General features: G+C 41.4%; 2 protein-coding genes across 3 annotated transcripts; one reads left to right on the top strand and one right to left on the bottom strand.

Annotated features, from left to right (window-relative positions):
* Positions 1–5,092: 5,092 nt before the first annotated feature.
* LOC128265860 (regulator of nonsense transcripts 1 homolog) lies at positions 5,093–12,138 on the top strand. Of its 2 annotated transcripts, XM_053002076.1 has the most exons (4): positions 5,093–5,373; positions 5,445–5,682; positions 5,756–9,148; positions 10,824–12,138. In XM_053002076.1, the coding sequence occupies exons 2-4, from the start codon at positions 5,515–5,517 to the stop codon at positions 10,863–10,865; spliced, it is 3,603 nt and encodes a 1,200-aa protein (XP_052858036.1). In that variant the 5' UTR covers positions 5,093–5,373; positions 5,445–5,514; the 3' UTR covers positions 10,866–12,138. The 2 variants fall into 2 exon arrangements, with proteins under 2 accessions (XP_052858036.1, XP_052858035.1); XM_053002075.1 differs by having other exon boundaries at positions 5,093–5,682.
* A 216-nt stretch (positions 12,139–12,354) lies between these two features.
* LOC128265867 (poly(A) RNA polymerase gld-2 homolog B) lies at positions 12,355–23,113 on the bottom strand. The gene is given in 10 exon segments (XM_053002081.1): positions 12,355–12,713; positions 12,775–13,243; positions 13,319–13,628; positions 14,657–14,800; positions 14,852–15,089; positions 16,738–17,188; positions 19,082–19,691; positions 19,694–20,762; positions 21,122–22,641; positions 22,746–23,113. Coding segments are annotated over 8 exon segments (4,212 nt in total). The 5' UTR covers positions 22,067–22,641; positions 22,746–23,113; the 3' UTR covers positions 12,355–12,713; positions 12,775–12,798.
* Between the last annotated feature and the right edge of the window lie 2,060 nt (positions 23,114–25,173).

The raw sequence follows: 25,173 nt of genomic DNA, 5'->3' as shown, positions 1-25,173 counted from the left end.
ATATACCTGCATTGTGTTATTTAAGATTTGTAAAAGTTTTGATAGGCTGGGTTGCATTGAAATCAACATATTGGATAGTCAAACGTTTTATTGGGGAAGAGAGGATTAGCCGTTGAAAAATTTAAAGCAAATGGCTGGAGGTCTGCTGCTGAATATAGTAACACTTTAATAAAATAAACAAATTACAGACTAAAGAGGATTAAAAACAGCTAAGTTGTGTTGATTGTTGTTATTGATCTTGTTATTTTCAATGACAGCTATATGATATAGTCGACCGATTTTTATAAAACTAAACTAAAACTAAATTTCTCTCCTATGATCTCTAATGGCTGATTAAGCAGCGATTTAATAACAACTTCTTCAAAAATCATAAGATTTATGTACGGATGCTTATGTTTGAAGATGAATATACCGTTAAACAAAATTGGTGGAAAAAAAATTTGTTGTTTAATTGTAAATGTAAAAAAAATTCTTTTGATTTCTGGTCGATTTCACCCGATTTTACTTTTTTTTACTTACATAGTTGGTTTTGGCGACCTTTCCAAAGTATATTAATTGTTAGCCGGCTCGAGGTCAGGATGTTGAAAAAAACACAAAATTATTTCAATTTGGTAATTCTCTAGAAAATTTATTGATTAATTTCTGTCCAATATATTAGCGTTACTCGGTATTTGGAGAGGTATAATCTGAAAAGTTTTCTTCTTAGTTTCCCCTACCAAACAATCGAAGTTTAGGTGGCGTTATCTGTCGATCTGCATAGCCAACACTAGAAGCTAAGAACGACACCCGATTTCCCCACCTAGGTCTACTCGCCCATAGGTGGCGCCCGCCAAGTATCTGATGTCTCAGGCATAAAGTGCTACAAATGTTCTGCTTTAACGCGCAACACGGTTCCAAAGATTGATTTTTTAGCAACAAATACAACCATTTATCATATAGGAAAATCTAACAAGCCTAGGGAAAAATCCCCAAAGCGCTTCTTATGAATTTTGGGTGGTGTAGCCATTGATTCTATTTTTCCTAAGTCTTTAATAAATAAAAATAAATTTTTAAAAAATCTTACAAAAAAAAAAACAATATCTGGTACTGACCTGACTACTTCTCTTCAATCACGCACAAATAGAGTCACAAATGAACACAAATGAACACAAAATATCACAAATTAAAAATTAAACACAAATTTGACGCAAGCAATAACATTTTTGGGCGACGGTGGCTGGAAGCCGCGTATCGATAAACGGCAATCGATAATAATCAAGATTTTTCATTGAATTTTAGATACACTTCATTTAAATACATTTTATGTAAAAACATTTTATATTATTTCTAACACTTAATGTTATCTACCAAATGCAAAGAGAAAAATCAAAACAATTGAGTGGAGAATAAAAGAAATGGTTTTTGCTATTGCATTTTAAGAACTTGCTGTCGTGACTATTTTTATTTAAGTATTTTCCGGTATTTTTTTTTAATGTTCGAGGCGAATGATTTTTAATCGCATTTATCTATCGCATTTATTTATCCCATTTATTTTAAATGCGGCATGGCGCCTTACGGGATTTCCTGTGTAAATAAATGCGCATTAGGCTTAATGCGTTTTAATGCGCCAATGGAACCCGGCTATTATACTCTTAGTAATGGACTAGTTTTATTAAAATGTTTGATTAGAGGCTTATGACAATACATTTTTGGCCTAATTCCTTGCTTATTTTGTTTTTACTATATGATTTTACGTAATTGCGAGCAAGACAAACGTATGACGATTCCAATAAGCAATAAATGAAGAAAATTGACAAAACCCGATACCCGATAGTAAACTACAAGACGGAAATGGGTAAAAAAATACCATTCGATAAAATACCACCGGGGCCGATACATCAATGAGCCAAAAAATCATTATTTTGCTCATTGGAGTTGACGAAAAAAACGGAATAAAAAGCGAGGTTTAGGTTTATACGAAATAATGTATACCATTTAAAGGTAACAACTCAAAAGCTTTATGATTTTAAATTAGCGGGATGAACACAATATTCTAAACAAAACAATAAAGTTTGAATTTAACGTTAAAAAGGCAGAGTGACCGTGAACTTATTACCAAAAAAAAACTCAGGCAGTATACAAGTAATGTCGTACCAGTATAAGCGTTCAATTTCCTTAAATATATATTATTATAATTAAAAAAAAGAGTATTAGAAATAACACTTAATTGTTAATTGCTTAAATTTTATTTGCATCAATTAGAGATTTTAAAGTTTTTATTTAGTGTTTTTATTTGTTTTCTTAAAACAAATTAATTGTGGATAAAAAATTCATTAGATTTCTCGAAAACATTTGTTGACAATATTATATCTAATATAACGAGAGTTCACTGTTTTATAATTTTTCATTTTCTCAACACAAATACTGCGCGCACTTATAAAGGAAACACACAAGCCACCTGCTGGACCCAAAAGGGGACCTATGGTGTTTTTACCGATATAATATACCGATGCATGGCCAGACGTATTTTTAGTGAGCCCTTGGCACAGTCACACTAATTGCAGCATAGGGATGGAACATCTTCGATAAGACTATCGACTATTTTATTAGGAAAAACCATCGACTACACTCTATAATGAATATTTAAATTTTGTGTTGCCACGGTATTTTTCTTACCGTTGCCGCGCAATTAAAACGAATTTAGCCTAATGCGCATTTATTTACGCAGGGAATCCCATAAAGCTAAGTGCCTCATTTAAAATTAATGCGATTTTTAAATGCGATTAAAAACCATTTATTGAAAAAGTACTGGAAAATACCGATGTTGAACGATGTTTTGTTCGTGCCACCACTACAACAGCTGTTTTCTATATGCAAGGTTGGCGCAATTTTTGATGTCTTTTGAATATAAATTCTATTTTGTATAAAAATGACTGAAAACTAAAGCGCACGCTGCAAATTCTGCTCGTAGTACCACAATGCATTACTGCTGGACCTCTGGCATAAATAAACTCCCACATAAACGGGGATCCTTGCCCTTTTTAGGAACTGTGGTGGACTCCATTGCAAATCCGACATAACAACGCAATCAGCTTTTCTTCCTTGTCGTCCAAGTTGGCAAATGCCTCGGTCGCATTATGGATGTCCTGCTGAGCATTACAGAGTTTAGTAAACTCACTCATGTTCATTAGTTTTAATTATTTTCTTTTGGACTTGCCAAAATTCAAAAGTAAACAAACCCAGATCAGCTGTTCGTGCCCCTCACATGTCGGAGTAGCATTAGCTAAATGCTAATGCGCCAATGGAATCAGGCACATTTAAAAAGTCCACTAAGGCGGCAATGGAATCAGGCTATTAAATACACTCCATTTAAGAAAAATAATAGGTAAATTCATTATATATTATTTCTAACACTTAATTATATCTTCCAAATGCAAAGGAACAATCAAAACAATTGAGTGGAGAATAAAAGAAATGGTTTTTGCTATTGCATTTTAAGAACTGGCTGTGGTGACTATTTTTATTTAAGTATTTTCTGGTATTTTTTTTTTAAATGTTCGAGGCGAATGATTTTTAATCGCATTTATATATCGCATTTATTTTAAATGCGGCATGGCGCCTTTCGGGATTCCCTATGTAAATAAATTCGCATTAGGCTAAATGCGTTTTAATGCGCCAATGGAACCCGGCTATTATACTCTATGTAAAGACTAGTTTAATTAAAATGTTTGATTAGAGGTTTATAACAATACATTGTTGGCCTAATTCCTTTTTTTTTACTATACGATTTTAAGTAATTGCGAGCAAGACAAACGATTGACTATTCCAATAAGCAATAAATGAAGAAAATTGACAAAACCCGATACCCGATAGTAAACTACAAGACGGAAATGGGTAAAAAAATACCATTCGATAAAATACCACCGGGGCCGATACATCAATGAGCCAAAAAAATTATTATTTTGCTCATTCATTGGAGTTGACGAAAAAACGGAATAAAAAAGCGAGGTTTAGGTTTATATGAAATAATGTTTACCATTTAAAGGTAACAACTCAAAACCTTTATGATTTTAAATTAGCGGGATGAACACAATATTCTAAACAAAACAACAATGTTTGAATTTAACGTTAAAAAGGCAGAGTGACCGTGAACTTATTACCAAAAAAAAACTCAGGCAGTATACAAGTAATGTCGTACCAGTATAAGCGTTCAATTTCCTTTAATATATATTATTATAATTTAATAAAAAGTGTATTAGAAATAACACTTAATTGTTAATTGCTTAAATTTTATTTGCATCAATTAGAGATTTTAAAGTTTTTATTTAGTGTTTTTATTTGTTTTCTTAAAACAAATTAATTGTGGATAAAAAATTCATTAGAAAACATTTGTTGACAATATTATATCTAATATAACTAGAGTTCACTGTTTTTATAATTTTTCATTTTCTCAACACAAATACTGCGCGCACTTAAAAAGGAAACACACAAGCCACCTGCTGGACCCAAAAGGGGACCCACGCGAACGACAGGAAGGCTTAAAGGAAATTTAAAATATGACCCAGTGGAAATGGTTTTAAATTGTTGATCTATAGTGTTTTTACCGATATAATATACCGATGCATGGCCAGACGTATTTTTAGTGAGCCCTTGGCACAGTCACACTAATTGCAGCATAGCGATGGAACATCTTCGATAAGACTATCGACTATTTTATTAGGAAAAACCATCGACTACACTCTATAATGAATATTTAAATTTTAATTGTGTTGCCACGGTATTTTTCTTACCGTTGCGGTGCAGAACAGATGAAATTTATTTTTTGCTGTTACATTCAGAAAGGGAAGTTGTCCGAAAACAGCTGTGCTAGTGGTGATAGTATCAGAATTTTGTCAATCATCAGGCCATAAAAGAACTTGAAACATCCATTTCTAGTTTCAATATCTTTGAAAACAAAAAACCAAAGGTTTTGCTTTTAGTTCGAAACATATTTAACAAAATCTGACTGTATTTTTATCTAGAAGGTCACTTAAATTAAATTTCCAAGGGAATTATTTTTATTCGGTTTCGAAGTGGAATAAATTATCGATAGTATCGAATGGCAATCGAGTTGTGATCCAGCTCTATCGCAACAGGCCGGGCAAATTTGTTGGACAAGCGACAATTCTTTCATTTTTTCTACCCCAGGTGAGCCTCTCGAAAGTGAGACTCTCAAACGAACTGGATTCTGAACACAGAGGAGTCGCATTTTCGAGGAAGCGGCGACCGACAGGCGTCTGAGAAACTGACCGCGCCACAACCATCATCTTGTACACGTTCCGCCTGGAAAACAGCCACAGCAGAAGTCAGCCAGTTGACTCTGGCAAGCAAATCGTGTTCGGGCGGGAAGTGCAAGTGAGTAGTTGGAAGTTGGAAGTGAAGCGGCGCCGCGTCCACCCACGATCCATACCACGATCCGCCTACAGATCCGCACGCAGAACCGAACCACACAGTCACAACAAAATTAACAACCTTGGGTGAGGAACAACAGGCGCCATGAGCGTGGACACGTACGCGCCCAGCTCGGCGCTCTCGTTTTTGGACATGGACGACAACGAGCTGCTGCCAGGAGCGGACACGCAGCCGACGCAGTACGACTACCGCGACTTCACCATGCCCTCCACCTCGCAAAGCCAGACGCAGGGCGATCAGCTGGAGCTCCACGTGAGTTTGTGCCCCAGGCATTAGGCCACTTTATAGTACAATATTCTCTACGGCCAATCTCCCCTTTTTACAGCCACGCCGCTCTGGCGGCGACACGCACTCGCATTCGCATCCCCGGTTGGCCAGCATCACTCACGATTTGGCTGATTTGCAGTTTGAGGAGGAGGACGACGACGCCGGCAGCTCGTACGTAAAGGAGCTGCCCGCGCACGCGTGCAAATACTGCGGCATCCACGACCCTGCCACGGTGGTCATGTGCAACAACTGCCGCAAGTGGTTCTGCAACGGACGCGGCAGCACTTCCGGCTCGCACATCATCAACCATTTGGTGCGGGCGAAGCACCGCGAGGTGACCCTGCACGGCGAGGGGCCCCTGGGCGAGACCATCCTCGAGTGCTACTCGTGCGGCGTCCGCAACGTCTTTGTGCTGGGTTTCATCCCGGCCAAGGCCGACTCCGTGGTCGTGCTGCTCTGCCGGCAGCCGTGCGCCGCCCAGAACTCGCTGAAGGACATGAACTGGGACCAGGAGCAGTGGAAGCCCCTGATTGCCGACCGATGCTTTCTGCCCTGGCTGGTGAAGCAGCCCAGCGAGCAGGGTCAGCTGCGGGCGCGCCAAATCTCGGCCGCCCAGATCAACAAGCTGGAGGAGCTGTGGAAGGACAATATCGAGGCCACGTTCCAGGATCTGGAGAAGCCGGGCATCGACTCCGAGCCGGCCCAGGTGCTGCTGCGCTACGAGGACGGCTACCAGTACGAGAAGACGTTCGGGCCGCTGGTTCGCCTCGAAGCCGACTACGACAAGAAGCTGAAGGAGTCCGCCACCCAGGAGAACATCGAGGTGCGATGGGACGTGGGCCTGAACAAGAAGACCATCGCCTACTTCACGCTCGCCAAGACCGACTCGGACATGAAGCTAATGCACGGCGACGAGCTGCGCCTGCGCTACGTGGGCGAGCTGTTCAATCCGTGGAACGAGATCGGACACGTGATCAAGGTGCCGGACAATTTCGGCGACGACGTGGGCCTCGAGCTGAAGACCTCGTCAAACGCTCCCGTTAAGTGCACCAGCAACTTCTCGGTGGACTTCATCTGGAAGTGCACCTCCTTTGACCGCATGACGCGCGCCCTGCGCAACTTCGCCATGGACCGCAACTCGGTGTCAAACTACATCTACTCGCGCCTGCTGGGCCACGGCCGTCCAGATGCCAACGACGAGGTGCTGTTCCGCGGTCCGCAGCCCAAGCTCTACAGCGCCCCGCATCTGCCGGACCTAAATCGCAGCCAGGTGTACGCGGTGAAGCACGCGCTCCAGCGTCCGCTCTCGCTGATTCAGGGACCGCCCGGCACCGGAAAGACGGTGACCTCGGCCACCATCGTGTACCAGCTGGTGAAGCAGCACGGCGGCACGGTGCTGGTGTGCGCGCCCAGCAACACGGCCGTGGACCAGCTGACGGAGAAGATCCACCGCACCAACCTGAAGGTGGTGCGTGTGTGCGCCAAGAGCCGCGAGGCCATCGACAGTCCCGTCAGCTTTCTGGCGCTGCACAACCAAATCCGCAACATGGAGACCAACTCGGAGCTGAAGAAGCTCCAGCAGCTGAAGGACGAGACCGGCGAGCTGAGCTCGGCGGACGAGAAGCGCTACCGCAGTCTGAAGCGCGGCACCGAGAACCAGCTGCTGGAGGCGGCCGACGTCATCTGCTGCACTTGCGTGGGCGCCGGGGATGGCCGGCTGTCGCGCATCAAGTTCACCTCGATCCTGATCGATGAGTCGATGCAGTCGACGGAGCCCGAGTGCATGGTGCCCGTGGTGCTGGGCGCCAAGCAGCTGATCCTCGTGGGCGACCACTGCCAGCTGGGACCGGTGGTCATGTGCAAGAAGGCGGCCCGTGCCGGCCTCTCGCAGAGTCTGTTCGAGCGCCTGGTGGTCTTGGGCATCCGTCCGTTCCGTCTGGAGGTGCAGTATCGCATGCACCCCGAGCTGTCCCAGTTCCCGTCCAACTTCTTCTACGAGGGCTCGCTGCAGAACGGCGTCTGCGCGGAGGACCGCCGCCTTAAGCTGGACTTTCCGTGGCCGCAGCCAGAGCGACCAATGTTCTTCCTGGTCACGCAGGGTCAGGAGGAGATTGCCGGCTCCGGTACCTCCTTCCTCAACCGCACAGAGGCGGCCAACGTGGAGAAGATCACGACGCGGTTCCTCAAGGCGGGCATCAAGCCGGAACAAATTGGAATCATCACGCCTTACGAGGGCCAGCGCGCGTACCTGGTGCAGTACATGCAATACCAGGGCAGCCTGCACTCGCGCCTCTACCAGGAGATCGAAATTGCCAGCGTGGACGCGTTCCAGGGCCGCGAGAAGGACATCATCATCATGTCGTGCGTGCGCTCCAACGAGCGCCAGGGCATCGGCTTCCTCAACGACCCGCGGCGCCTAAACGTGGCCCTCACTCGGGCCAAGTACGGCATCATCATCGTGGGCAACCCCAAGGTGCTGGCCAAGCAGCAGCTCTGGAACCACCTGCTCAACTTCTACAAGGACCGCAAGGTGCTCGTCGAGGGCTCGCTAAACAACCTAAAGGAGTCGCTCATCCACTTCCAGAAGCCCAAGAAGCTCGTGAACAGCATGAACATCGGTGCGCACTTCATGTCCACCATGACGGCCGATGCCAAGGAGGTGATGGTGCCCGGCTCCATTTACGACCGCAGCGGCGGATACGGCCACAACCGCCAGATGCCCGGTCAGACCATGAACGGCGGCCAGTTCGGCGGCGGTGGCCCCTACGGCGGCGGCTCTCCCCTCGGCTACGGCGCCCCCAGCTCCAACGCTATGATGGGCTTTGGCCTGGGCACAGGCGGCGGCGGAGGTGCTGGTGCTGGTGGTGGTGCCGGTACCAACAACAACTTCGGTGGCGCCGGCGGTACGGGACCCAGCTGGGCGGCTGCACACCTGCACCACGACTCCATTGGCTACATATCCAGCGAGCATGGAGCGGCAGCCCTGGGCAACATGCCGGTCCCCGTTGGCATGTTCATGAACATGAGCAATCTTCCGCCGCGGTTCTACAACCAGCACCAGCAGGCCATCATGGCGGCCAAGCAGAACCGGGCCATGCAGCAGCAGCAGCAGTCCGGTCACTTCTCCTCTCCGGCCAATTCGGGAGTGGGCGTGGGCGCTGGAGCCGGAGCTGGAGCTGGATCAGGCTCTTTGGCCGGCAGTAACAGTAAGAAGTCTCAGAAGCCGGGAAAATCGCGTGTCACGGCTGGCCAGGCTGGTGGAGCACCAGGAGCGGCAGGAGGAGGAGTACTTGGCGCCGCCACTCCGTTCAGCCAGCAGCCAGCGCCCATGTCGCTGCAAATGACGCAGCCCAGCGGATTTGCTCTTTCTCAGCAGCCGGAGCTTTCCCAGGACTTTGGGCAAATATCACAGATGGATGGTTTGCTCTCCCAGGATGTGGCCTTCAACGTGGTGAGTTTGTTGTTTTTGTTTTTTTTCTTTACCTATTGCGCGTGCTGAAATCTTAAACGTTACAGTTAATGCACTAGTACTAAAATTAGATTCTACACCGTTTAACAAAGGCAAAAATGTTAGCCCACTAAATAAAATTATATGTCGTAGTAGGCACAAAACATTCATAAGCTATTATACGCCTAAGAGGGTATTATAGTTTTGGTTTGGATTTTCGACTTTGTAAAGTGTATATACTCTATATTCTTGATCAGTACATCCGCATTACTCGCTCTGCTTAAAAGCCTTGCCTTTTGTGGATCTAGCAAATAACCCAGTTTGCAATATTATTATTATTATTTTTAAAATTTTATATAAATGGAAATGAAGTCGATTTATATAATTTACCGGGAACATATATTTTACGACTGAAAATATGTTTGAAATTTGCTTCCCAAAACTCATTTTAAGAACTATTATTATAAGAATTATTATTATGTCCCTAAAATTTCAAGTCTATTCGAAAAAAAATTAACACAGATATGATAAACTTTAAGCGCGTGATCTCTAAGTAAATTTTTTTAAATTCTTTACAAATGAATTCTTAAAAACTACTGAGCCCCAAACTTTTTAAAAATTTACAGCTTTACATCAAAATGTAGTTTTACGTTCGATTCTTTTTCGATAAAAAGAATTTAACAATTTTTTTTTTTTGGAAAAACTGAAATACAAATTTTAATTTTCAGCCTTTAAATGTAATTGGAGTATTTAAAGAATCCAAATATGGGGTTAAATGTGTTAACCGTTTTAACGCTTTAAAATCTGATTAAAATTTAGGAAAATTAGGAAAAATTTAATTTAATATTACCTTACTTAACCTTTTATTTAAAAAATAAAAAGCTTGTTTTCTGACAACACTTATAAAATATTTTTAAGGGTATTTAACTAAATCTATTAATATTTGTTGGTTCACATGATCCATTACAATTTCGGTCACTGCAAAAAAATCGGAGAGGACATTAACTTAGCTGGCCCTTTTAATTATGTTAAAATAGCGCAAGTAACAAAACGTTAATTGTAGTTCTAGATAAAATAGATCATTAAATATTAATATTATGAATAAGATCATAATTTCCTTATATAAATACATACTTAACAATATTCTTTCATTAGTTAACATATTTTGGATGTTAAAATATTTTCAAGTTTTTTTTTAAATATTTGTATTACCATAAAGGTTTTTTTTATTTTATTTTTTTTTTTTTTAGTATTTAATGTTTTTAGTTAATTTTAGTTGCTAAATTAATAAATACTATTTATTTATAATGTTTGAATTTCTTAAAATTTTTTTTCTTTTTACAAAAAAGTGATTTGCGCTCCTAAATAATTTAAGCTATGATGTAGTTTATAAAAAATTCTCTTTTTTAACACAAATTTGTGCACCTTTAAAGTATAAAGTTTTTAATCCATGTAAGATGGCTGGAGTAAGCCTATTGTATAAATAATTGGGTTTCATAGTGTTATAATATCGATAATTAATAAATAAATTTATTATTTCGCAATAAAAAAATTACTAAAATGCCTAAAATATATGTACTTTTAGATAATAATGAATTGTTAAGAATCGATAAGTAGTTTTCGTTCAGTATATACACCCAATAATCCATATCCCTGTCGATTTCCTTGTGTATTGCAGTCGGGCGAACGCAGTTTGAACCAGTTCTCACAGCCTTATTGAGAATCCGGCCGGAGGTGCACCAACTACAAACGATTACAAGCAAAAGCAACCCAAACGAAACAACAACAAACTCAACTTTGAAGTCATCATCAAGGAGTAGCATCAGTAGGCAGCAGGAACCAAGCAAAGAGGACGATCACGGGAACAACGACACATGCGGGAAACAGCGCGACCTAGAAACACGACTACGAGCGGGACATTGAAGACAGTGAAAGAGACGGAGATGAAGATGGAGATGGAGATGGCGAGATGAGGAGTGAGTTTTAGAGAAGGCGGAGGAAATGTCGAGAGATCGAGAGCAGATCAGTGTAGGCTGCCAGGAAGCACTGCAGCCACTGGACCACACAGACAGGCAGATGTTCCCGAAACGCCGCGGGCCATGAGGTCATGGCCAGGCGACTGGCCACTGACCATTGACCACTGGCCACTGGCCACTGGTCACGAGTGCTCTCCAAATGAGCCAACCTGCCAGCAAGGCGCCACACCAGATGCCCTTGAAACGACGACGACGATGGACAACTTCTCGAGACGTTTCTTTGTTTTGCCAACCAGGATTCGCAGCCGGAGCCTACGGCGCAAACGCAAAACGCAACCACTCCCGCCCATAACACGTATTCACCAAGTGGCTTACCTTCTTACCTTCTAACATCCTTCTGGCCTCCAGTGCAGCAGCCAATCTTTTGCTCCTGTTCTAACCTTATTCCCAAAAACGGTTAACTCACACCGACGATCCCATGCTCACCGTTGTACACTTCGTACATTCTTGGACTCTTTCGATTTCTGTATGCATTTGTTATCCTAACAAACACAGAAAATACAAAACACAACAAAACAACAAAAAAAAAACAACCAAAAAAATCCAAAACGAAACAAAATCCAATTCAAAACTATGGATTCGCAATTTTTAATCGCACGGGAACGCTGGCGCCCCCAACGCGGATGCAAATTTCCAGCTCAGATTGGAAATCGGATGATTGATTAGGATTCGCGTTGCGATCTTCCACCCTACAAAAAAAAACCCATCTACACACAATTATAAACGTACCGAACCGACGTAAAAGAGGGCCATGATCAGAAAAAAGGTTAATATTAGTTAATATTAACGCAGTTACAGATGCCTGTTAATTGTTTTTAAAACGATATGAAAATTGTATATTTTTTCTATATATTGTGAGTTAATTCTTCCCCACGCGACTCTTTGATTCAAGAAAATGAAACATTTTTTTTGGAAATTCTAAATAAAGAATTTAAGTTTTCCCTTGCGAAAAACAAATGGATGTGGCTTTTTTTCCAAAGGGGGCCTAAGCATTATTTCTGGAATAGAAATGTATATAATCTCCTCATATTGAGTTCGACAGAGATATGTTTATTGCAAGTTGCAACATAAAATAATACTTTATAAAACTAGTTTTTACTAACTCAAAATGTATGTTTGGAAAACCTTAGGAAATATTTACTATTTGTTTGGTTTGCATGTTGTTTTATTTGATTTATTTTTTACAGAACTTGGGTTTACGTTTTCGGGTGACATTTTATTTTTCAAAGAGATACATACACACCACAGGAGGGACGAACATCGCAGACCTCCGTGAATGTTTACAATAAGTGATGGAATCCGATAAAACAATTTGAGTTTATAAAAGTATAAATAAATGAATATAATAACATTTAACAAGATAGGGGTGCATGAAAATGTATTGAAATTCTATTCCATTCGCGTTGTTCTCACACAAATCGTTCGTAATTTCCGATTTTTCGAATTTGAATTTCAATTTACAAGGTTTCTTGCTCTGATCTAACATTGCAGGGACATATTAACTAGTTTTATCTTCATGTTTTGGAAATAACCTGGAAGAGATTAAATATATAGAGATGCAAAAAGTAAAGAAGATCAAATTAGGTCCTCAACCTTTCAGATCTGTTTCTGTTCCAACTAGACGACGTGCGCTGCAGTCGGTTCGGCAAAGGTGGTGGCCGCATCTGGGCTCAGTTTGCTGGAGCCTGGAGCGGCACCTCCACCCGCAGTCCGCGGCTGGCTGGGATTGGGATAGTGCAGCTGGTGGTCGGCGAACTGCTGTTGGGGAAAGCCCTCCTGTGCCTGTGCCTGTGCCTGAGCCTGCACATGGTGGATGGGCCGAAAGACGGTGGCCAAGTCGAGCGTGTGATCGAGGCGACGCGCCGAGGCCAGGAAAACGGCCTTTACACGCTCAAAGGTGGCATAGTCGTAGACGGAGCGCGCCGTGTTGGACAGATCGAAGGGCTCCTCGATGTTCAGCTCCTTCCACTGGTACACGTCGTTCTTGGGGCTCTTGGCCATGCGGCATGTGGAGACCGGCAGGACGCCGCCAGTGCGTATGGAGATGGCCAGGTTCCGGAAGCTGCAGTGGGCCAACGATTGGGGATAAGTTACAGATCATCGATGGGTTACAGTCACAGATCAGTGCCAGACTCACTCAAAGCTGCTGTAGTACTTGAAGAAGCCGAGCAGGTGCTCGCCGAGCGTCTGGCTGTTCAGCGCCTGGTAGGGCTCGATCGGCTCGATGAGATCCAGGTCGAGGCAGTCCTGCTGCCCCAGCTGGAACTTCTCCGGGTAGAGGGTGTGCAGGCAGGGCAGGACGTGCGGCACACAGGCGTGCTGCAGGTAGTGCAGCACCATTAGGACCAGCGAGTAGCTCGAGATGGTCATGCGTTTGGCGTCGTTGATGTCGTGGTACTGCGCCCAGAGCTTCACAATCACCACCAACGGTCGTGTCCGCCAATCCACTAAAATGTCAGGTGGAGCGTTAAAGATAGTCTGATGTGAGCAGTATACTATGCAGGTGAAGCACACTTAACAAAACACGAGTGATGATGAGGAATGATCACAATCAAAACACATTAAACCATACCCTGAACAAATAGGTTTTAAAAATGATCAAAAATATTGAAGTATCTGTTAAACAAATCCACGTTAGATGTAAGTGACACAATAAATTATAAATTACTTCTTAATTAATTACCAACTAAAAACTGACTACTTATTACCAAACCCCAATCGCACCAATAAAACAATGAGCAGAATTTAGGGACATATTCAATAACTACTTTTTCGTGAGATCCAGAAAACGGTTTGACAGAAAAGAATCGTAAAATAAAAACCGAAATTAAGTTTACTTTATAAAAGATAATTTTCAAACAAATTCAAACCGAAAGTTTTTTTTGAAATCGGTTGGAACTGAGCTGAAATAGATTATTGTACCATTCATATTATATTATATATTATATATTGTAAAGGTTTTTTTAATGTTACGGGTAAAAGTTCTAAATTCGGTTTGAATTGGTTTTTCAGGTGTTAAAACTTATGAATACGGGTGATGGTTACTCAATGATATGTTAGAAGTTTAAAAGTTATCTAAAGCTAAGAATAAAATAATTATTTTTATGCAAAAAAATCAAAACTAAATCATTTTTTTTGTACATTTAATCGCTCAAAATAACACTCACTTGTAATTACCTGCTTTTGGGTTTAATTCCTTACGGATATCCTTAAAAAAGAATACAAGCTAGCACCTTAAGTATAATTCAAATCGTTTAAGACATAAAATATAGGTACTAAGTCAAACACCAAACACCAAATTGAACCATAGCTGGTTCAGTTGCTCAATAGAATGTATCTATAAATAAGGTAGAGTTGGCAAATGAATATCTCCAAGCAACAGAAATTTGCGAAAATAAATTCATAATTCTATTTGACGAGTACTTGGTACAATTAATATTAAAAACCAAAAAACTGTCGATTCTCTATGACTTACGTTGGGCGTAAAGCTGCAGCAGATAGGTATTTTTAATACCCACGCAGTTGTTAAAGTTGAGATCGACTTCAATCCCATTGGTAATGTCTTTAAAGCGCAGGATCGGCACCCTCGCCTCGATCAGATTAAAGTCCTGGAAAACCTCTGCGAAAGACGGTCACTCTAATGCAAGGCATGGCCCCCAGCTTTCGTTACCTGTGTCCTTCAACACCGCGTTGAACAGGGTGAGAATGATCAGGGCCTCGGTCCGCTTCTCGTTGTGGTAGTGGTGGTGCTGGTGCTGGTGCTGGTGGTACTGATGCTGGTGGGGATGAGGATGAGGAGGCACCCCCCGCTCGGGAAGCAGGCACATGTCGATGTCGGAGGAGTCCGTCCCGAAGCCAGTGATGGTCGACCCAACTAAGCAGATGCGGTACCTCTCGAACATCGGTTGCTGCAAGTGCCCCAATTGAACGTTTTCCAGAATAACATCTCTTAATTATTTCCGGTTTGCTTTCGTAATTTGTATATTTATACCTTGTTTAATTTTTTATGTATGATATGGTAGGCATAGCTGCTTTATTTGTCAGACATAACAAGAAAAAGCTCTTTCGTATTTCACAAACCATGATACTTTTTTTGCCAACAACTCTAGATGGGCGCTATGTAAAACTGAAACCTCAGAGACTTTAAAACATGCCCAAAAAGAAAGAATTTTACATTTTTCGAAAGTTTCATAGTATTTGTCAGAGAACAGCCGGAAAAAAATGATTCAATTTCAAAACAAAACCACTTATGGCGTTTGTTGGAAACATTGACTTTAGCGTTAACATCTCTGATTTTAACTTGAACAGTTTTTTCTGTCGGAACTTTTTTCCAAAAACTGTAATCTGTGTATATGAGAAAAATATGTTTTCTCTCACATTGATAACATCGTATATAATATTGGATTTTCCGAAAACCAATGGCTGTCTTAAAATACAATTAGCCGAATATACTAATACAAACCTACTATACTAATATAATATAAAATAAATGCATTTATTAACTGCTTGAAGTTTATTAATTTGTTTTTTGAAGTATTTCATGTGTGATTAAAAAGCTATAAAGCCGCAATATTAAAATTCAGCAAGCAAAATTTCGAATTTAACAAAATGATACTGAAATCAAAAGGTATCGCTTTTATTGTGTTTTTTTGTTTGTGTACCCTAAGGCATATAGAAAGTGAATTGTTTTAGGAGAAATGGGTATGGCAATGCGAAACAAAATGACTCTAAAATGACCACCTTTTTCATGCAGCCATTCAAGAAAATTTGTGTAAGTCAAAAAAATGTTGCTTTATAAATAGTACTTGATTTGAGTATTCTATCTTCAATACTTTCCTCAAAATAAATTAAGAAAAAAACGTTTTGGGGTCAAAAAAGTAGCAACAGCAGCTCACGCTAAAAAATTTTTGTTTTGACACTTTTGGGTATTCCTGCAAGATTGGCGAAAAACGGTTAGATTTCCAACGCGTGCTACGTACATCGCTAAAATAAAATTTTATGTGTTATTTACTTTTCGTTATTTCTCGAAGTAAATAATTACGAAAAAATAGCAAAAATTTTAATTTAATTTTTTTGAAAACGTTATTTGACATTTCTTTCTATACAGAGAAAATAATGAAATAACCTACAGGTCTTCTAAAATAAAAAAAATTACGAAAATACGAATTTTTTCTAGGCAATAAAATGTATTTGTAATCGTTGGCTTAGAAAAAAATAAAAACAAGGAACGCTGTAGTATATTTGAAAAAAATCGTTGCTCTGCTAACAAATAGTAAAATAAAACTGATGGCGCCACCAATTATATCCGCGCAGAAAACTGTAAAATCGAAAGCGTCATCATATTTATATGAAGTCTCTAGCTCGTTTAGTTTCCAAAATCTCTACCATCTTACGGGCAGACAGATCATAGTTCTCGAATTTATGCATATACTTACACTATACCTTACTTTCCTGTTACATGTGTATTTTTTACCTTTTTCTTTACGCTTGGCAGGTAAAAAGGAGTACATGAACATTGGTGGATAGGTTAAAGAACACATCGCCGCTTTTACTTACATTCATCCAAAGGAACAGGTACCGCCAGAGCCGCATCTTGAGCTTGAACTTCTGCTGCGTCTGCTGGGCGCCCCGGAACCTCTTCCAGATGTCAGCAGACAGGTTGTCGTACTTGCACATGCAGATGAGCTTCTCAGGCTGGACGGCGACTTCCGTGTTCCGAGCTTGGGCCAAGTAGCGATCGGGGGGCAGGACCAGCTCGTACCAGGGTCCTCCTGCTGTGGCTCCGGCCGTGGGATTCGGCGACGAAACTGGCGGAGGCGGATGGGGACGATGCGGGATAAAGGGGGTCATTGCGTGTCCGTTTAGCTGCCCATGTGGGTGATGGGTTACGAGCGGTGGAGGGTGTTGCTGGAGTTGCTGGTGTGGCTGGTGCAGATGGGGAGACAACTGTGCAGATCCTAGAGCACTTGGAGTGGGTGAAATGGAGAGGTGGCCTCCATGGCCCAAGCTGAAAATACAAATTTCAAAATGTATCAGTCCTCTGGGAAGTTGTACATAGAAATTGGTTTAAAAAATTGTTTACTTAAACAAAAACTCGGACTACAAGCATATGAATTATTTACTTGCTGAATAATTAAAATTTAAAAATATGTAAGAGAGCAATGGAAATATATATATACATTTAAATAAAATTTAAATATGTATCATTATATAACACTCCCATGCAGACGCTCTTGGTGCGCATCGTCACTACAACTTATTCTTATGATTCGTTTTTTATTTACTTATTGATTTATAGTTAGCAATGAACTGCTAACTTACATCTACAAGGCTATATACTAAGATAGGTGTACTTTAAATTCAATTATGCAATGTTTGATGATAAGTGATCAATAGAATTTTCCAAAGATATAACCTCACCTATGAGAAGCTTATGCGGAAATTGACTCCGTTGCACATACTACGATGCTTAAAACAGACTTTAAATCAATTAATTTTAACCTTGATGCATATCATATGTATATTATTTTTATTCAATAGTGCATAAAAGACTTTAAAAACTTAATTATACCCTTGCAGGGGGTATTATAATTTCAGTCAGATGTTTGCAACGCAGTGAAGGAGACATTTCCGACCCTATAAAGTATGTATATTCTTGATCAGCATCACTAGGCGAGTCGATCTAGCCATGTCCGTCTGTCCGTCCGTTTCTACGCAAACTAGTCCCTCAGTTTTAAAGCTACATATATGCATGAAACTTTCCCAAAAGTTGTCTTTCTATTGCAGGTAGTATATAAGTCGGAACGAGCCGTAACGGACGACTATAGCATATAGCTCCCATAGGAACAATCGGAAAAATAAATAAAAAAAAATTATAACTTAGCTTTTTTTTATTTTTTTTTTCGTTCTTCGACATACAGTAATGGTTAAATACTTCAGAATTACGGTTTAAATTTCATCAAAATCGGACGACTATAACATAAAGCTCCCACGGAAACAATAAAAATATTAAAAAAAAAAAATTAAAAAAATTTAATTTTTTTAATTTGTAATTTTTTTTAGAAATTCTTTTTGATTATTTAATTATTTGACAGTTCAGAATTACGCTTTTAATTTTATTAAAATCGGAAAACGATATCATATAGCTACCATAGAATTTCTTCAAGAATATTTAATTTTTGCAATAGCTGCAAGGGTATATGAACTTCGGCTTGCCGAAGTTTGCTTCCTTTCTTGTTATTATTTATACATTATTGTCGTTTTTTTCTTTGCCTTTTTGAAAAGATTTAAAGGGGCCGAAACTCAAAATGATTATTTAATTAAAACTAGACTTTGGATCCTGACTAAAAAAAATGCCGCTTTCTGTAACCCAACAATGATTTTATGCATTATGTTACTTTACGAAAGAGTAGACCACGGTAGGAGTGTTTTCGTTTCATTTAAGATTTTTGTTCATTTAATATTTTTGTTAGGAAAAAATGTTTCACTAGATTGGATGTTGCCATTGTCATGTTTGACAACATTTAAACAATAGATAACATGTGTGTATTTAGCGCTAAAGCGTTTTGCTTTTCAAGAAGTGTTAATGAAAATGTAAACGCTTGTATTTAAAACAAGACAGAAAGCAAACTTTCTCAAGCCGAAGTATTTATATAATATAAATATTGAATATTCCATAAAACTACTATATTTCAATTTGCGTAGACGTTTAGAAACAATGAAGCTACATATGTATGTCTTTTTCACTGTGACTGAAATTATAAACCCGCTTTAGGGGTACACAAGTGATCTGATATGTTTTCAAAGATGTAACTTGTATAAATTAGGGTATGCAAATGGTCTGATATGTTTTGCAAGGACGCAAGTACACATTATAGATGAAGACCTTTTTCTAACATACCGACTGCGATTGCTTGTGCCGCTCCAATGGGATTCGCTGCCCAGCGATGAGGTGGAAAGGGCGGGCGAGCCGGGCCGCAGTCCAACCGCATTGCCATCCTTGGAGTGCGGCGAGTTCCCATTGCCGATCCCGTTGAGGCTGCAGCTGGATCCGTACGAGGACTGGTAGCAAGGCGACCTGGAATGTGCCCACACGGGAGCCGGAGGCGCTTGGTGGCCCTGCCCCGGGTTGCAGAACCCGTCGCCAAAATGAAAGAACACCTGCGGCGGAGGCGGCAGCGGCTGCGGCTGCGTCTGCGAAGTGCTGCAGTTCGGGATTAGGTGCGGTTGCTGCTGCTGCTGCTGCTGCTGCTGGGAGGGAATAATAAAGGGCACCGCCTGGTTGAAGCTGGGACTGCTGGTTGAGGGGTCTCCTCCGCTGGCTGCCGCTGCCGTTATGGCCTCGTCCAGCTGGGCGCAGCTGATCATCTTGGTGGGCGTGGTGGTGGTGGTGATGGTGGCGCCAGTCACCGGGGAGAGCAGGTTGTGCCCTCCAATCATCGCGAGCGGCGGCGGTGCGAACATGTTTCGGACGTGGGCTGTCGCTGATGGCAGAACGGAGTTGGACACCGCCTGAGGCATCCCCCCATCCCCCTTTCTACATTAGTTGGGGTTGGGGTTGATACTGAGACGGAAGAGACGGAGGAGACCGGCGTTATCGAAATACTCGGCTTATTGAGCAACGAGGGCTTGACCACCGGTGTCGTTCCCGCCGTCGATGCAACCGTCTCACTGGATGGCTCCATGTCGACATGGATGTAGGTGAGGTTGTAGATATTCTGGTGCTCGGAGCGCGTGGGCGTGGAGCCGCCCTCGCCCGCCAGCGGGTGATAGTTGTTGTGGTAGTATCCGTTCTTACCGCCTCCGCCTTGCATGCGGCGATGCGCTGCGTTGAAGTTGCTGCTGGCCAGAATTTCGATTGTCTTCTGCTGCTGATGTGGATTATGATGCTGTTGATGGCCAGAAGCGGACCCGGCGGGATCCCCGTTTTTGACCGATGGACTGTAGTGCATCTTCTTGTTGATGCCGCTGCTGCTGTTATTGTTGTCGCTGTGCTTCCGGCGGAAGTGCGAGTTGCCGATCCCATGCTGATGCGGAGGATGTTGCTGCTGCGGCTGATGTTGCTGATGTTGCTGCTGGTGCTGCTGGTGCTGCTGGTGCTGGTAGTGCTGATAGACGTTCTGAGCATTGCGGTAGCGCTGCTGTTGCTGCTGGTAGCTGCCAGCCCCCACAGACTGATGACCGTATTGCTGCCGTGAAAAGCTGCTGTTGCTGTGATTGCTGTTGCTGTTGCCGTTGTTGCTGCTGCTGTTGTTGCTGCTGCTGTTGTTGCCGTTGTTGTTGTTGCTGCTGTTGCCGTTGTTGTTGCTGCTGTTGCTGCTGCTGTGCTGGCTGGTCTTTTCGCTGCTCCCTGGCAAAAGTTCCTTCTGCAGGAACGAGGCGATGGTCAACTGCTTGGGCTGTGTATAGTAATATTGATAGTAGTTGTGCTGCTGATGTTGCTGGTAGCCCGAGTTTCGCCTGTTGTCGAAGGACAGAGACTGATGTTGCTGTTGGTGTTGCTGTTCGTGCTCGGATGCAGCTGCCGCCACAGCAGCCGCTGATACAACTGCCGCGACCGTCTCCTTCTGGAATTTGACAACCTGTTAATTGATTTGTATTTTACAATTTAAAATGTTCACATATATAAATGTTCCCAACACGAAGTTTAAAACTTAATTCAAACCAGGTTGTTTGGGTAAATATGTTTTGTCATGTAAAAATGTTGCATATAAAATAAAGATAAGAATGAATCTGCTAGACGGACTATTGGATTATTGTTTAATTGTTGAAAATAAAGAATAAAAATGGAAAGGAATCAAAGCATAAAATAAGTTAGGAATGAACGTGTAAGTCGAACTAACGGCCCTAACTAATGAGCACGTTTATATGACAAGATAACATCGAGTTACATTAGTTATGACCATGTGCTGTTTGGAAACCGTCTTAGAAGGTCTCTTACATTCTTTTGCTGGCTGGCTGCTGGCTGCGGGTAGTTGGTTTTCCAGAAACTAAGGGGTTGCTGTCGGGGTCGCTGCTTGTCCGGCTCCTGGGCATGTCCCTGATCCTGGTTCTTGGCCGCGGATGTTTCCGTGCCACTTTCCGTGCTTGAGCCTGCAGCTGAGGGGCTGGTCTGGCCAGGTCCTGCTACTGCTGCCTCTTTTCCCGTCGACTCAGCTGCAGTTTCTGGACTCAGGGACTCTGGGCACTTGCGATAGTAGGCAGCAGTGGCATCTGCCGATGGGTTGCGCTTTTTACTACCAATGTTATTGGTGGTATTTCTGCAGCCGATGATATTGTTGTTAATGTTGCTGCTGCTGTTGTCGTTGAGCCATTTGGCTGGCTTTGCCGCCATTCTGTTGCTGCTGTTGCCGTTGCTGCTGCTATTGCTGTTGCTGTTGCTTTCGCTGGGCTGGCAATCGGTCAATTGTGGCTGGACGAGATTTTGATTCTTCATCAGCACGTTGTTGTTGTTCAGCGTTTGCTGTTCTTGTTGCTGCTGCTGCTGCTGCTGCTGTCGCTGGAAATACGTGGATTGCAGCTGCTGTTGCTGAAGACTGCTGCCGTTGCTGCTGCCGTTGCTGCTGCCAAAGTATTTTTTGCGAGCCCACGAGTTACTGTTGCTGCAGTACTGCAGTTGTTGCTGCTGTTGTCCTTTGTTGCTCTCGGTGTTGCTGCTGTGGCAACTGCTCGCTTGATTCGCCGCCTTGTTGTTGTACTTTCCGAACTTCAGATGGCACTGCCCCGGCTTGGGAGCCGGCGATCCGGCGGAATTCCGCGACCGGAACTCGAGTTGCTGCAGCTGCTGTTGCTGCTGCACGGGAGTGCTGCATGTTTCAGTCGCGCTGCTCTCGGCAACATCTGCGGCAAAGATCTTCATGTCGCCAGCTACTCGGGTGGCGTACATAGCCCACGATTTGTTGAACTTGGCTCCGTCACTTCGTGTCTTGAGTTTTGAGTATAACAAATTTCTCAGCACGTATAGCTACCTCAGTTGCTTAAGACTAGGTTTAATTTATGGTAAAATTATAGTTAATTTTTTTTAGTTAATTTTTCGAGTTCGAAAACTTTTTTTGATTTTTTGTTTTTTTGTTTTTTTTTAATTGTTATAATTTTGTATTTTTATTAGTTAGGATTTTGTTGTGACTTTTTTTTTCTTTTTGTTATTTTTTTTTTACTATATTTTGGTGTTTTACTTGTTGACACTTTATTTAATTTCAGGATTTTAATAATAAGTCATATTTCACTTTCACTTTTTACGCCCACCAGTGTAAAAATACCGTATTTTCGATTCTTTTTCGATTCGTTTCACTTCCCAAGCAGCATACACACACACACACACACACACACACGCACACACGTCTATTTTTCGTGTGTTCGATCAAATGCAGTCTCCTTTCCTTTCTTTTCTTTGCGTTGTGTGTGAAGGAGGCGGCGAAAAAGAACCGTTATAAGCGAGGAGAACCGAAACTGCAATGCAAGCTGGGAAAATATAAAAGAAATAAAGCCCGGAAACCAGGAAACGGGCATGCGGAGAAATGGTTTTGGGATAAGAATAAGAAATTAAATTAAACGAAGAAGCTCACCAAGCCAAAAACGCGAAGGCGTTGCAATTTTTCCGATACCAGGATCGGGACAAAAAAACGGTGCTTATCTTGTTGAGCGATTCTCGCACTGCTCCGTTTTCATTAAAGTCCAACACACACTTTCCACATCAATTCTAACATTCATAAAAAACTAAAACTGCGCCTCTAACGCTTTGAAATCAGCTAGCAACTACTGTACTGCTCGGGTATCCATCCAGCCGAACCTTCTGAGCGGGCTTTTGATCGCCTGTCATCGATAGTATATCTTCTTCAGTTGAGTCTAAGTAACGATATCTGTTACAATAGGGGAACACACTTCCCTTTTTGGGAATATTTTACGGAAATGCCAGTTTTGGCGCATTTAACTTTATTCCTCCTAACGAGGTAAAAAAGTCGTGACGACATATAAAATATCTGATATAAAATTTTGTGAAGAAAAATTAATAAGCATTCGACTTAATAAATACACTTTTTAAATGTTTCAAAAATTAAAACTATGCTGATGCTGTTAGGGTGGGGAATGTGTCCTTCTGACTGAAATTAAAATACCAAATAATGTTTCTTCCTTTAACCTGAAACCATTTTTATATAGCATTTACTTATTTACTTATTTAAGCCTAAGCAGCGTTATCTTCTGCAAACAGAGAAAAGTAGCTGTTTTTGTTAGCTTAATAACTTATGAAAACATTCTAGCTGAACAATTTGTTAAATACCAAAAGTAGAGGAATCTCAAGGCATTTTCTCTCTCTCACCTTTAAAGCTATCTGGATAAAATTTTCTCTCTAGTCTTTTATCTGCTACAGGTAACACTACATAGGACGGAACGGGCTGGTCGACTATATCCTACAGCTCCCATAGCTACACCCAAAAAAATCTCTGAGTATCAATTTAATAAGTATCAGATTTTTGGGTTCAACTTGATCCTATATGAGTGTCAAAGGGTCACACAAAACTACTGAGCGCAGGTTTTTTTTTTAACAATAATTTTTCGGGTCATATACATACATAGATACCACAATTTATTAATGAATGTACCATTATGACCCTAAAATGATCCTAGATTTCCTCCTTAATACTAAATAGTGTCAATGGACCCTTAAATTAATTATGACTTAAATTATAATAAGCTCTGCAAGGGTATATATGTATGTAAATCTTGTTGGAGCTTTTGTAAGTAAATTGTTATCTTATATATATGTATTCTATTTTTTTCAATTAGCAATAAAAGTTACCTTTGATCATTTTTATGAGCATTCTTTGAGCATTCTATTTGTTGCGCATAACCAGATGAAACTGAAGAAGCATTATGAAGTGGACTGCAATAGCTGCCATCATTTTCGACCATTGGATTCTAATCGCCGGATAAAGTCCACAAACTATCAGTTCCAATCTGAAATTTTACCGCACTTAAGCACTTACACTAGATAATTATTCACCTCGTTTGAAATAGTGCCTTAGGTGACAATGTACTTTGGTTGGCTTTGATATTGAGTCACCAAACCGCATATATGTATAGTCGTTCAGATAAAAGTCTACGCTTCTACCAGTAAATACGACAAACACAAGTAACTCAACGGAAAGGTTTTCAGGGAAAACAATTGTCGCAGCTTCGAATTCAAACAATTTCCCGTACGCGTCGTTTGCCGATTTACTTGCAATACAACGACCTGCAGGTTTAATAGCATAGTATTTAAAGTATCTTTAAAGTATCCCAAAATTAGGGTGTACGCAATTACATGTAGGACGGTAGCCGTTCGGATATCGTCATTATCTGGGCCGATTACCAAAATCCCATCGGAGGAAAAGTCAAGATGATGGCATTAGCAACCATGGCGTATATCAACTTATTCCTTGTTTCCCTGAATTTTCTTCCAATTGAAAAGTATGAAGTCATGTTAAAAATCTGAACTATCAACCTCATTGTCGTTTTCCGAAGAAACAGCCGTCCAAAAGATTTGAACAGGAACATAAGCCAAATTACGATTCCGGATTGAAATCTACTTGAATTTAATTAGAAGGGTTTATTCTGTAACCCTTTTTAGACCAGTTCATACACAATTCGTAGGAGAACAAAATGGTTTAAGCTTTTAATGTATAGAAAATTAAATACAATTTTCTAAATAATAAAAGTATGTTATTTAAAATCAATCACTCAGCATCACATAAAATTAAATCAGTAACATTGGACAGGCAAACTATAAAGCCCATTTGAAGCTTTGAGTCTTTTTTTTCCAGACCATTTTTCGATTTAGTTAATTGGTTAATTCAAGCTAATACAAAAACATTCTTTCCCTTCACCAGCGCGAGATTAAAATACTCAATAAAGCCACAAAGTTTACCGAATAATGCAAAAATTAAACAATAAACATAGTTTCCGGGAGGAAGAAATCCATTACCTCTCTCCAAATTTCGAGTGGCACAATAAAGA

The sequence above is a fragment of the Drosophila gunungcola genome, unplaced genomic scaffold (genome assembly GCF_025200985.1).
Source record: "Drosophila gunungcola strain Sukarami unplaced genomic scaffold, Dgunungcola_SK_2 000167F, whole genome shotgun sequence".
NCBI classification, from domain to species: domain Eukaryota; kingdom Metazoa; phylum Arthropoda; class Insecta; order Diptera; family Drosophilidae; genus Drosophila; species Drosophila gunungcola.
Note: the sequence above shows the minus strand (reverse complement) of the source record. Positions and strands in the feature narration are given on the sequence as shown.

What these genes read in the sequence shown, in the direction of transcription:
- LOC128265860 (XM_053002076.1), top strand. Translation starts at nt 5,515, where the DNA reads ATGAGCGTGGACACGTACGCGCCCAGCTCGGCGCTCTCGTTTTTGGAC. An exon ending in GCGATCAGCTGGAGCTCCAC is followed by an intron (nt 5,683 to 5,755) that starts GTGAGTTTGTGC and finishes CCCTTTTTACAG; the next exon opens with CCACGCCGCTCTGGCGGCGA. An exon ending in AGGATGTGGCCTTCAACGTG is followed by an intron (nt 9,149 to 10,823) that starts GTGAGTTTGTTG and finishes TGTGTATTGCAG; the next exon opens with TCGGGCGAACGCAGTTTGAA.